The 14,309-nt window shown below is 46.3% G+C and overlaps 1 protein-coding gene across 4 annotated transcripts in view; it reads right to left on the bottom strand.

Annotated features, from left to right (window-relative positions):
- Positions 1-14,309, bottom strand: part of TRAF2 (TNF receptor associated factor 2) — a 52,167-nt gene that overhangs the window by 18,371 nt on the left and 19,487 nt on the right. For 3 of the 4 annotated variants that reach the window (XM_073314136.1, XM_073314137.1, XM_073314135.1), the window contains exons 5-6: positions 7,114-7,275; positions 4,000-4,074 (exon numbers count right to left, since the gene is read on the bottom strand). In XM_073314136.1, coding sequence (XP_073170237.1) covers positions 4,000-4,074; positions 7,114-7,275 — 237 coding nt within the window. The remainder of the gene's footprint in view (positions 1-3,999; positions 4,075-7,113; positions 7,276-14,309) is intronic. The other variant, XM_073314139.1, reaches the window with a different exon arrangement.

The following is a 14,309-nucleotide window of genomic DNA, read 5'->3' as shown; positions in this document are numbered from 1 at the left end:
GAGTGACATTCCACCCTTAGCAGTCCTGCTGCTTCTTGCAAGCACTGCATGAAGCCATGGGAGTCCCAAAGCTTCCCCTCTCCCCCGCATATTTCCAGTTCACTCCTTTGGTGTAACTGTGCCTGCGGGCTGTTGGAGATGATGCACTGTATCAAATCCATGACTTTATACAATGATGGCTCCCAAGGCAGTGTGCTGAGATCACATCACAGCTTGATATTTTTATTTCCAGCTAAGCATAGAAGACCTAAGAACTAGGAGCATGCTCATGTTATTTCTTGTTTGAATCCCTACTGCAAACACTTTGCCACAAGCAGGTGCCCTCTTTCAGGGTCCACTAATCCTTTCATAGAATCATAGAATATCAGGGTTGGAAGGAACCTCAGGAGGTCATCTAGTCCAACCCCCTGCTCAAAGCAGGACCAACCACCAATTAAATCATCCCAGCCAGGGCTTTGTCAAGCCTGACCTTAAAAACTTCTAAGGAAGGAGATTCCACCACCTCCCTAGGTAACGCATTCCAGCGTTTCACCACCCTCCTAGTGAAAAAGTTTTTCCTAATATCCAACCTAAACCTCCCCCACTGCAATTTGAGACCATTACTCCTCGTTCTGTCATCTGCTACCACTGAGAACAGTCTAGAGCCATCCTCTTTAGAACTCCCTTTCAGGTAGTTGAAAGCAGCTATCAAATCCCCCCCCATTCTTCTTTTCCGTAGACTAAACATCCCCAGTTCCCTCAGCCTCTCCTCAGAAGTCATGTGTTCCAGTCCCCTAATTATTTTTGTTGCCCTCCGCTGGACTCTTCCCAATTTTTCCACATCCTTCTTATAGTGTGGGGCCCAAAACTGGACACAGTACTCCAGATGAGGCCTCACCAGTGTTGAATAGAGGGGAACAATCACGTCCCTCGATCTGCTGGCAATGCCCCTACTCATACATCCCAAAATGCCATTGGCCTTCTTGGCAACAAGGGCACACTGTTGACTCATATCCAACTTCTTGTCCACTGTAACCCCTAGGTCCTTTTCTGCAGAACTGCTGCCGAGCCATTTGGTCCCTAGTCTGTAGCTGTGCATTGGATTCTTCTGTCCTAAGTGCAGGACTCTGCACTTGTCCTTGTTGAACCTCATCAGATTTCTTTTGGCCCAATCCTCCAATTTGTCTAGGTCCCTCTGTATCCTATCCCTACCCTCCAGCGTATCTACCACTCCTCCCAGTTTAGTATCATCCGCAAATTTGCTGAGAGTGCAATCCACACCATCCTCCAGATCATTTATGAAGATATTGAACAAAACCGGCCCCAGGACTGACCCTTGGGTCGCTCCACTTGATACCGGCTGCCAACTAGACATGGAGCCATTGATCACTACCCGTTGAGCCCGACAATTTAGCCAGCTTTCTATCCACCTTATTGTCCATTCATCCAGCCCATACTTCTTTAACTTGCTGGCAAGAATACTGTGGGAGACCGTGTCAAAAGCTTTGCTAAAGTCAAGGAACAACATGTCCACTGCTTTCCCCTCATCCACAGAACCAGTGGAGACAGGAAACACTGTACCTCAAACACAGCAAAATCTGCTACTTCTCAGCACGGCAATGGCTTTTTGGTAGCTGCCCTGCAGGACCATGCACACGCTTTGGAGAGAAGCACGAACAGCTACACTGGAGCATGGAGTTGTTAGTGCTAATCATAGCGCACATGGGAGCCCGAACAGCACTGACACACATCATCCTGTTTTTAAACCTTCCTTCTACCAGTTAGATATGCTGGACCTTTACCGGATGACAATTCACAGCCACATGCTTCACTATGTGGAAATGAAAAGGCGTTTGATTAATTTGACAAATACTCCCACACCCAGGTGACTCACTCACTTAGGGGGCTTGTCCACACTGGTGCATTGTGCACTAACTGGCTGTATGGACCCTACTGGTGCACACTAAAAGTTCCCTAGGTATTACACTTTGACCTCGGGGGGAACTTTTAGTGTGCAACAGCAGGGACAACGTGGACCAGTTAGTGTGCAACATGCTAGTGCACACTAGAATTTACACCCCTCTAGTGCAGACTAACGTACCAGGTAGATAAACCCTTCGTGATTCAAGTTATTCTCTGAGTTATGCGCAGCAGCGTGGTTACGCTGGGACAATGTCTACTGTGGAGCAACAAAAAATTTGGAGAGAAAGGAAAGAGAAATGAACTTTAAACAACTGAAGGTCCCACTCCATATTGGTACAAGTCTGGGTCAGCTGTAATGGCTTCAGATTTCAGACTCAGGCAGACTGGCGTCCAATGATCACAATGCCAGGGCTATAGGATAGAGGTGGGCAAACTACAGCCCACAGGCCACATCTGGCCTGTGGGACTGTCCTGCCTGGCCCCTGAGCTCCCAGCCGGGGAGGCTAGACCCCGGCCACTCCCCCGCACTCCCCCCTCCCTCGCAGCCACGCGGACAGCGTGGCTTGCACCCGCCCACCTCCCAGGCTTTCCAATAAACCTGTCCTGCCGCTCTGAGAGGCACGGTAAGGGGGCAGGGGAAGAGGGGGTTGGATAAGGGGCAGGAGGTCTCAGGGGGTAGTCAGGGGGCAGTTGGATGGGACGGAGGTTCGGGGGATGGCAGTCAGGAGAAGGCGGGGGGGTTGGATAGGGGTTGAGGTCCCGGAAGGTCAGGGGGTCCCAGAGGGGGGCGGGACAGGGAGCGGGGGGTTGGATAGGGGGTGGAGTCTTGGGGGGGCAGTTAGGGATGGGGGTCCTGGGAGAGGGCGGTCAGAGGACAAGGGGGGGTTGGATGGGTCAGGGGTGTGGATAGGGGTTAGGGCAGTCAGGGGACAGGGAGCAGGGGGGGTTGAATAGGGGGTGGGGTGGTTAGGGGCAGGGGGTTCCAGGGGGGGAGGGGGCTGGTCAGGGGACAAGGAGTGGGGCGGGGGGGTTGGATGGGTCAGGGTTCTGAGGGGGGCAGTCAGGGGGCAGGAACTGGGAGGCAGTAGATAGGGGACGGGGGCCAGGGTGTTTGCGGAGGTACAGCCTTCCCTACCCGGCCCTCTATACCATTTCGCAACCCCAATGTGGCCCTCGGACCAAAAAGTTTGCCCTCCCCTGCTATAGGTGTTGAGGCCTCTACTAGTGTCCACTTTGAAACCTTCTTTACCCAACTTTTCAGACTCTCTCCTGTTCCCAGTGGGAAGCCCATCCATTTCAGCTGCCTCAAGGCAGCTTTCAGTTATTAGATGGGAGAGTGACCGAGGAGTTCACTTTTCCAAAGTGACTCACAATCAAGGTTTTAGAACTTCAGTGCCTCATCACTTGTCCCAAGAGTCACTCCTTGGGCAATCGCTGTGGAGTCCAATGCTAGGTCTGAAGGGTTGTAGGTCTTTCATTTAGTGGAATAGCGGTGTTCCTTCCCTACTAACTACAGCAGTTAACGTAACTCTATCATCTAGGATACGTGTTGCTGTGGCCATGTTGGTCCTAGGATATTAGAGAGACAAGATGGGTGAGCTAATATCTTTTATCAGGCCAACTTCTCTTGGTGAGAGAGACAAGTTCTGAACTCTGTGTAAGCTTGAAAGCTTGTCTCTCTCTCCAACAGAAGTTGGTCCAATAAAAGATGTTTACCTAAGATAAGTTACCCACTATGCAAGGATGAAAGAGTCTCTCTGGTCATTGTGGTTAGCACCCAAATACAGCATTAATCAGAGTCTGATTTAGGTGGAGTTACTCACTACTCATGAAAAAACATCAAGTAATTATAGTGCATCACAAATTGAGATAACACCAGTGCTAAGAGCCTTATGGAAAATTGTAACTGGGTGTGAATGGCAGCTGCCTCTCAAAATTAAATGTGTTCAATTGTTTTCCTTCACTCCTCAATACAGACTGAACACTCTCATGAGCTAGCTCAAGGGTCCCTCTTCTATGCTCACAGAATTCAAGTCACATTCTGTCAGAACTCAAACCACATGCAGCGTGTGCTATGAAACAAGAATGTTCAAATACCTTCTCTCTTGGAATCTTCTTTTTCCCACAGCCCTCACAACTCAGTGGAAATTTAGGGCAGATCTCATCGTGAGCCTGTAAAAGAAGTGACAAGGGGCCATTTGTACACCTAAAACAGCTTTGATAAGGCCACTGTGAAGAATGCAACTCAATGAACCCAATACTTTATTACGAATACATTTTACTAGCAAAAGGCCTGTCATGTGACAGCACATAAATCAAATCCTGGCCTAATCGTGGTGTTTCTTTATGTCAAGTCATGTTTCTACATTGCAGTTTCCAGGCTGTTATGGTGTTTGAGTGCCTTTGTGCCTTTCCAAGTACTCAGCATTGATTTAAGAGTGTTAGTTTCAGCTCATACTAATTGTGAGAAAAATCAAATTACTTCTTTGATTACTTCTTCTACTACTTTGATGGAATAACATAATCAAGAGGAAACTACAGTTGTAGCTTTGCCTGGAACTCACATGTTCAGGAGATTTATGTGAAAAAAACCACCCTCCTGATAAGAAGTTTCCATGATCTGCCAATCCTAACGGACATCAGTTGGCTGAATTAAAACCCCAAAGCCACACTTGACAGCTACAGATCATGAGCTTTCCAATGTTGCCTCCCATGTCCAGATCAGTTCACCAAGCAAGTGCTTCTCAACCAACCAGACAGACAATCATATTTTAAAGATAAAATTTTTTTAAAACCCTACATTTGTTCTGCAGTAAGAACTTTGTTTTAGGACGGAAAAGAGAATACACAAAAATGACCCTAGAAACCTGATTTTTTGACCCCTCAACAGATAAAAGTAAAAATTAAGATGGGAACTCTAAACATCCTCTCATCTTTTCATATCTTTCCTGTAGTGCTGAAACCCTCTCTTCCTACATTAGTTCTGTGATAAGCAAAATGTCTAATCACTCGATCTTGTGTAAGTTAAAATCTCCTACCCAAAAGGGAAATTTAGACAACGTGTTTTAGTACTCTTCTTATGTGCCAGATAGGTTATGCCATCTTTCTGATATTCTACTGGAGTTCTATTGCCTATACGTATATTGCAAGTCAGATTAAAACAGATTAAATATATAGAATTGTTCACTTAGTACTAGAAACTCATTCATTTTAATGAACTTCCTTTTATTAATACACAGTTCTTTCTGTTGTCTAAAATCTGAACTATTTGGGAACCTTGCAGGTCATGTTCATACTGTACAAAACTCATACCTCTTAAAGACTTGTTTTGTTTTTTAAACCACTAGCTACATTTCTACCACCACATCAGAAACGGAAAAGAGAAATCCATTTGCTAACTCATATTAATGTTTTACTAATTACTCTTTTCCTTCCATAGATTAAAAGAACAGTATTTGAGCCAAGAGAGCAGCTGCAATGTCTTTGGAGATGTGAATGCTACAATCTACTGACAGTTCAAACAGGCTGGATTAACTGTGTACGTCAATACCAAGGATTAGTAGAATTCTGTAAAAGTTGGTGTGGGGTGTGTGACTTCAAACCACTCAAAACAGAGGGGTTGATTCCCTCCCTACCCAGCAATTGCTCCTATCCTAAGAGGGCTCCAGACAATTTCTTCATTCCCTTCCTTATCCCATAAAATCTTGATAACAGCACCACTTCACTTCAGTAAAGGGAGGAAGGTTTGACCACAAATGCAACTATTTCAAAAAGGATAGCATATACAATAGATGATCTGACGAGGTGGAGCTGTAGACTCCCTCAAGTCTGCCATTTACAAACAGGTCTCATTTCTACCCCTCTTCCCTCCAGCCACTCTCCTTTCCTAGCCCTCTCATTCAATCCCCACCCAGCTCCCAACCAGTCTAAGACTGCTGCACAGCATTTATCTTCCATGAAGGAAAGAACATTTATGTTCTAAGTAGCAGCCGCAGATAGTGCATGTTCAGTAGAGTCTATCTGAGAGATACACTCTGTTCATGCCAGCAGGAAGGGAAGTACTGATTGAGCACAAATCTGCTGTTATGGTGTAAATGAAACTGCACTGTGCTGTATCTCTCTAAGACATCTACAAATATTAGCTTTAACAGGCACATTTCAAAAAAATTCCATACAAATATCTGAATTTTTTTCTGGATTCTCCACTGGTTTTCCCTGCACCATATCCTTCTCCGCTTGCAGCACAGGTACCATGGAAAGCTGTTCAAAGCAAAGCTATTTTTTTACTTCCTATAAAAGGAAGCCACCCCACCCTTGGGCCAATGAGGCAGAGGGATATCATTCAAGAATGATGCATTACAATCTAACCCCACCGGGATGGAGCAATCATTTACAGCCCCCGCCAGCTGGCAAGGTATGCTGCCACAAGGGCAAATCTCTCTTTTTAACTTGAATGTTCAAGGTTTCATCTCCATCACTTTTAGGCAGCTTGCCATTACTCTCAGAGTGGGCTGTATAACAACAAAGTCTCCTTTCCCATTACATTATCGCCCTGCAAGCAGATTGGAAAAACCCAAGAGAACAGAGGGGAGTGGAAAGGCTTTAGTCTTGCTTAAACACTAAGGGGCTGATCTTGCAGCTATCGAATTCCAATCAGTCAGTGGCAAAATGGCACACATCGTGGTTTCATATCAGACCCTAAGAATGCAACTGAACCAACAGTACAATGACAATCCTGGGTAAAGTTAGCATCTTGCAAAGCAACATCTAGCTTCTCTCATTCAAGTAAAGCTTGAAGTATTCATTAGTTTGCAAATAACTTCCTTTCCCTAAAAGCGACAGTGAAACAGCCCAGTGATTGCTCCATTGTACAAGCCACTTCGAGGATCTCTACACTGGAGTTTGTGGTCTTCTTTTAGCTTAACTGATTGCCAAGTCACTCAGGATAACTAAGACCCTTGGAAGTGCCAATCTAGACACTTTATGAACATTTGTTCAGGACACAAATGATTGTGATTTACCCTAGCAGCTAGTTAAAACAGGACCATAAATTTCAGACTAGACAGATCCTTGCTTCTCTCAAGAAGTGCTAATACAATGATCTACCTCTAATGGAGAGTCCTCACACTTGCTCACTTGCCTCAGGGTGCTTGTCTAGATGGGTCTCAAGGTAAGGATACCTGAAGTGTGCTTATGCTGGGACTCTCATACCTTAATGTCTGGAAAGTAGAAAAGCGATTTGCAGTATTTGCAGTTGAGGCTTCTCTCGGGGCATTCCCGCTCCGAATGGCGCTCCTTTTCATTCAGTTTGATCATTCCCTTACATGCCAGGCACTCAATCAACATGAACGGGCAGTCCCCTTCATGGCAGCTCTGTGACAACAAGAGCAGCACATTTCAATACAACCATACAAAAAACCCCACAAATGCAGATGCTTTGAGATGCGTAAAGCCCATTTCCTAATGGCTCTCAGGATGAAAAGGCCTTCTGAACCTGCACAAAGAGGGCAAAGGAAACTAACAACTTAATTCTATTTTCACTAAGACTATGTCTACACTATGCACCTTTTGGCAACACATCTGTGCCACTACAGCTGTGCCACTAAAAGGCACACAGTGTAGCTGCGGTTTGATGGCAGGAGAGAGGTCTCCTGCTGGCAAAATCATCCACCCCCAATGAGCGGCAGTAGCTTTGTCAAAGTGCTGTTCACACCGGCACTTTTCATCGGCAAAACTTGTGTCATTCGGGGAGTGTGGTTTTTTCACGCTCCCGAATGACAAAATTTGTCATTCAGGTTCCAGTGTAGACAAAGCCTTAGTGTCTTATCCGAGTGTTATCCAGAATGGGGGATAGGGGGGCTGCCAGAGACACACGGGACACAGCAGAGTAGTGGGGGTGGAGTAGGTTGCATAACCCCCAACACCACTGCAAATGTTCTCCCCCACTGCAGGTTGCTCCTTGAAGGCCATACTATGCTGCCCTTGGAGTGCCCTACTGTAGCTGTTCACAGGAACAGCCTGCATACAAAAAGCTGCAGGCTCTGCCAGCAGCCCGATGGCCCAAGCTTCTCTTCTCTGCTCTCATGGCCCTCAGCTCAGCCATGAGATTACTAGAGACCACGTGGCCTTCTGGAGAGACTGGGGAATGCCATCAGGAGCAGAAGCCACCATGGGAGGGAAAAAGGGAAAGCAATAAAAGAGGAAAGAAAATGAACAGAGAGATTGCAGCCGATATTCTGTATAGTCACCCCTTTGGCAGAACTGTGCTCCAGAATCTCAGCTTTTATTTTAGAAGTTTCTAGTCCATATAACTGTGGAGAAAAATCTTGAAGAGGTGCCCAGTACAATCTGCAGATAGATGTCTGCCTTCATTTGTAGAGAGACTGAAGCAATAGCTCTACGAGGTGGGACCAGCCTCATTTATCACAATCAGGGCTCCAGGGACTCCAAGATTCTCTGGCTCTGGAATGTGGCATTTTTCCCAAGATGCCAAAAAAATTCAGCATTTTTGCCATGGAATTTGTCACTCCGCTACAGCCAGATGACTGATATTTTGTTTTCTGTCTCCCTCCTTGCTGTGGCTCTCTCTCCCACTTTCCTCATAAGTGGGTATTAACTGGCTTACAGTGCATACTCCTGACACTGCTGCATGGTGCCTGGCAGCAGGCGGTTGGCAAGCTGGAGCCCAGCTTGCAGCCAGAAGTGTCAGCTGGTGAATGCGGCTACCTAGAGAACAGCAGCACAGCAGCTGATACCAGTAACAAGCTCTCCTTTTTCTGGGGCACTTAGGGGAAGGAGACTGTGGGCCAAGCCACTTGGAGGGCATGACAAATAAACCATCCTCGGAACGAATCACTGTCAAAAAGAACTGAAGATTAATTTTATGTTGTGTTTTCTACTGTGAGCTTTGGCTGTGTGTGGTAGGGGGATGGAAATGGGTCTCTGCCGATCAGAGGATTTTACACTGCCTCCTATCACTGTAGGATCTGAATGCCTTCCATGTAACATCCATAGCAACAACCAAGTTCATAGTTGATTTCATGAAGTCTCTGGCTCTCCCTTTTCAGGGTATACACTCTGATTGGGGAGGATTTGGATTTTAATTTTTTTAGATTTTATTGATTTATTTTTAGATTGACTTTTGGTATAGGGGGCTTTTAGGTTGGTTCGGGTTTATTGGACACAAAGGAGTTTCAGCACTTTAGCGTCGTTCTCACATGGAAAAGGCCTTTTTGAAGAGGATGGGTTTTGCAGCATTTCCCAAAGTCTGTCAGACTCTGGATTTGCCTAATCTCCACTGGAAGTTCGTTCAAAACTAGGATCCCCTTGACAGAGAATGCTTTGTCCCTAGCTCTCATGTCCTTTGTCCTGGGTTTTATGATCTACATTGTCCCAGAGGAATGCAGCTGTTGCAGTGGTTCATATATCAAAACATGGTCTTGAACTCGCTGGAGTTTGATCCATGAATTGCTTTGAAGCTTAGGACCAAAATCTTAAACTGAAGCTGATTAGGAGCCAGTGAAAGGACTTGAGCATGGGCCTGATGTGCACACGGTGGCCTAAATGAAGAAGGTAGGCAGCTGCATTCCGTACCAGCTGGAGCCTATGCATTGTCTTCACATTCAGCTTCATATACAGTGAATTTCATTTCATGGCAAAAGATTAAATTAACCTTGATAAGGAAATTGGGAATCAAAGCCATGGAGTACACAAGGCCCTGGATATAGGGCATAGTAGATAGCACCCATCCATCACCTGACGCGGCGCTCCAACCAAAGATATTGGGAACTACTGGTCTGAAGGTACCTGCTCTGCAAACCATCACCTTGGTTACATTTAACAGCTACAGATCACAGTTCTTTGGAAACCACCATCTCAGTCTCTCCTTTGTTGCTAATGAGGACACTCCATTCCCAAGATTCTTCTGACAGCACTGAGATTTCTCACACTGCCACTTTCTGGTTTTAGCTCAGTATTCAATGGTTATCTCCACCAGCCAAACAGTATAGCTTAAAAGCACCCAAATACCGCAACTCTGAGGGGTATATGGTCAACTTGCTGAAAGCCATACAGCCCTGCCTGCTTTGAATAAAGAAGCAACCCTCCTCTTTTAAACACAGAGGATACTTCAGGTCCCAGCACGCAATGCTTCATCTTGATTGAAGCTGCTCAGTCACTTGAATTGGAGTATTCCATGCTGGCACTTTTCATCTCTATTGGTCTGGCCTCCATACGAAAGATGAGGTCACCAACAAGTCATAAATTAGAACTCTGTGGACAACATCTGGCCAGCCCTGACAGGACACAGCTCCCACCTCCCTTCCAATTTTTAGGGAAGGATGTGGGCAAGGTGAATCAGACAAATCTGTGTCCCAAAAGTATGGGAGTTTGGACATTAAATATTAATTTTGTTCTTACTTTAGTCTGAGGAGGGAGGCGGCTTTCAGGAAAGGAAATGTGTGAGGGAAGAAAATGCAAACATAGTCAGGACCAGTGCCCTTTATGCACTGGAAAATCCGCACCAAACCAGGTTTCCCCCAAACAGGGTTTACTTTAGATTTCGATCTTTTGAGTTTCTTAAACATGAACCAAAAGCACCAATTAAATTCCATCAGCTTTTACACAAAAGAAAGAGTGTGATAACAGCCTTGGCATTTCTCTGAAGAAAGTCTCTGAGAGTGCAAAAATGTCAATTCCCAACTGACTGTTAAATGTTGCCTGAAAACTTAAACAGAACTGTGCTCAAACTAAGGCTGCAAGGTGGGGTTTCATCAAGGCTTTAGAAGGGACATGTGACTGATCTGAATGTCCAGGATACTGAATTACAGCATTACATTTTCAGAGAGCCAGATGCTAGAAGTATTAATCAGCAAAGCCACCACAATATCACTGAGTTGTTTTGAGAAGTAAACACTGACATATCAGGCCCTTTCAGATGGGGCTTTCCAATCCCCTCCCACACACATTTTCTGGCACTCCCTGTAGCTTACCTCCCACAGAGCAGGTTGGACAGGAAACAAAGTACATCTAGGCAATCAGCTATGCAACCTTTACCTCTAGGACTTTAAGGGAGGCCAGTTTTCAAGTCTGTGGATTTCAACCCTAGCTCTAGAGTAGAGGTATCAAATCACTAGACCAGGGGTGGCCAACCTGTGGCTGCGGAGCCACATGCGGCTCTTCAGAAGCTAATATGCGGCTCCTTGTCTAGGCACCGACTCCGGGGCTGGATCTACAGGCACCAACTTTCCAATGGGCCAGGGGGTGCTCACTGCTCAACCCCTGGCTCTGCCACAGGCCCTGCCCCCAACTCCACCCCTTCCCGCCCCCTCCCCTGAGCCTGCCGTGCCCTCTTCCCCGCGCCCCCGCTCCCCGAGCCTCCTGCATGCACGAACTGCTGATCAGGAGGTGCAGTAAGGGAGGAGGAGGCACTGATCGGCGGGACTGGGAGCCGTGGGAGGCTCTGGGAGTGGAGGGGGGCTGCTGACACATTACTGTGGCTCTTTGGAAATGTACATTGGTAAATTCTGGCTCCTTCTCAGGCTCAGGTTGGCCACCGCTGCACTAGACCTTCTCTCCAAAATAGGACTTCCTCGAGCCATCTCTAACTACAAGTACAGGGCACTGCAACAAACATTTCCACTCAGGAAAGTGGGATCTGACTCCCTTGCACACAACTTTGATCACCATTTTCAGCCTATGAACTGGCGGAAAATGGTGCCCCAATGCTATAATCCAACTTGGAACCAGAAGCTTCCAACAGGGAAATACAACAGAAGTTTCTTCCTAATTTCAAAGACAGAACTCTGGTGTCCTGCCCAGCATCACAGAGTGCTCCAACCACAAAGCTTTAGTTGCAATATCTTACTATAACAAACACAGACAGTGCTGCAAACCCTTTAATATTAATTCCCAAGGAGGAAAGAAAAGGAGGGGAAGCAATTCCAAGGGCCCGCAGGTCTGTACTACATTCCAAGGAAAGCCCATTGAACTAAGAGTCCACCAAGAGCACTGAAATCTCTCTAACAGAAAGACTACTCTGGCCAGCCACAAAACTTCAAGAAGTAACTCTGAAGCCTGAACCCTGTGGGATGGGACGTTAGCTTCCCCTCTACCGACCGAATTAAATTCTGGAAGGGGAGCCTTTACTACTCACACAGATATTCAACTGGATGTTCTTATTCTCTTACACAGGCTCAGCTGAGCTCTGATGAAAGGCTCTAGGCCTACAAAACTGTTTGCAAAGTCCATGGTATTAACATGTGGAATTTGAATCTGGACCAGGACAGGTTAAGATCCAAACAGACAAGAAAGCTCATCTATACTTATTAGCTGAACTCAACTCACAAGGAAGGTTGAGTCTCTTTTAGACCAATTTACTGGCTTCTCCCTCCTGGCCTTTATTTTATCTGAAAACAGACCAGCAAGTCACAGAACTACCTGGCAGACTAATCCAACCTCTCATTTAGTCTATTTAAATATTGCTCTCAGGATTAGAAGGGCAGATCCTGATGCTCCACTCAGGTCTCCCTAGCCTTCAAATGACCCTGTGTTCCCCAAGATGGAGTCTAAATTAAAGCAAGCCCTTATGTCCCTGTCAATTTATTTTAAAATCCTGCTGATGATTAAGAAAGTCTCTCTCAGAAGCTGAAGGACATTCACTTCCCTCATCCCTCTGTTGCAAGGTGGGAGAGAAGTGACATTTCATGTATTTTTAAAGTACCATTTTATTGCTGTGTGAAGAGTTGAGGACTTAGATGATCCTTAGGAGTCTGTCTGTACCTACTCTAGGTACATATTTGGCTCCCAGCACCATCATATCTCAGCACCTGGAAGTCACAAGGATATATTTTCTTGGTTATTTCTCATGCTCCAACTGCCTAACTTCACAGTCTTTGCATCTCTCATCTGTGATTTTTTCCCCTTTCTGCAAAGCACCCGTTTTTAAAAACCCTTTACCATAGCACACTTTCTATCTACACACACATATTGATCAGTGAGCTTTCATGTGGAAACAGCTTTTAGTGCACAAAAGAAAAAATCTCTTCTGAGGCAGTGTCCACATGTTCCAAGCATTTACCAGCATATTCAAAACACAGTAAGAAGAAAATTGTATTTAAAAATTCAGCTCTCTTCTGACAGTGCTGAATATTTTAATACTTTTCACAATAGGAAGAGTTGAAAGAGACGGCATGAACTTTGCCCACACACTCAGTTTTAAAAACATGCTGCATTTGAAACATGACCTTTGGTAGCTTAAACAGGAAACAAAACTTGGAGAGCTGAGGAAGGACTTTAAGGGCAAAGGGCTGAAAATTTTCAGCTGCAGAAGCTGGTCCTCTTCCTCTCCCACCCCTGTGAAATTACTAAAATGCCAGTGACACAATCTCCTAATTTATAATCAGAGGGCAGTCAAATGAGTTTCTCTTGATGCTAGTGGCTGCGAGCTTTTAAAATGAACAAACAGTGAATTATCTTTTAGGTACTTTCCATGGTCTGTCTGAAATAGCACAGCAAGGGGCTTTCCATGGTGGGAGTGTTGCTGCTGCTGAAGGCAGCAACACACATTGCTGCTTTCAGATGACACAGCACGGCTTTAGGCACGCTATACAGAAGAGCTCTGACACCACAGCACCCTTCTGCAACCCCTGCTCACCTAATCACTGTATCTGTACTAGCCAGAAAGGTACACAGGTATGTAGGAGGCTGGTTAGACCCTGCATTGACATATTTGTTGGGCTCGTCCCTTCACTCTCAGTACCACTCAATCCAACACCTTGCCACAATGGGGAAGAGATATGAGGTATCAGATAAATCAACTACTACAGTTGCCATAATCCCTCTCCAGCTCCCTCCAGACACAACAGTCACTACTACCATGCCCACAATCCTTGCTTTACTCCTGGGGGAATTCTGAGCCATGCCGAAAACATGCCCACCTGCAGATTTCTTTGCTTCCTTGCAGAAAGTGATGGAGAAGCCAAGGGAAGCCAGGGGGGATGGGAGGGGCAGGGGATGCCCATGGGCGTAGTTTGGGGAGGCATTGCCCCCCAAACAGAGGCAAGGCGTGGGGCGGCACACAGAGTCACGTGCCACTGCCCCCCCCTCCGTTTCTGCGAGCACAGAGCTGCCTGGCTGAAAGAGGCTGCCACTCGGTTCAGCTGACTTTGCAGCTGGTTGCCGCCTCCTGAGTCCCAGTGCCAGCTTGCCTTCTGTGTGCTGGGAGACGTCCTGTTTTCGGTATAACCATGAGTGCCTGTGGTGGGGCAGGGAAAAGGGGCTGGTGTGTGGGAAAGGAGCAGTGGGGAAGGAAGGGGGATGAGATGGGGGGGGCAGGGTGATAGGATGGGGAAGAGAAGGAGATAGGGGAAGCAGGAGCCCAGCATGCGGCATCCCCTTGGCAGCAGCTG

This window comes from Lepidochelys kempii, chromosome 16 (assembly GCF_965140265.1).
Source record: "Lepidochelys kempii isolate rLepKem1 chromosome 16, rLepKem1.hap2, whole genome shotgun sequence".
Taxonomy (NCBI): Eukaryota; Metazoa; Chordata; order Testudines; family Cheloniidae; genus Lepidochelys; species Lepidochelys kempii.
The sequence above is the reverse complement of the archived record's forward strand: the minus strand, read 5'-3'. Positions and strand labels throughout refer to the sequence as shown.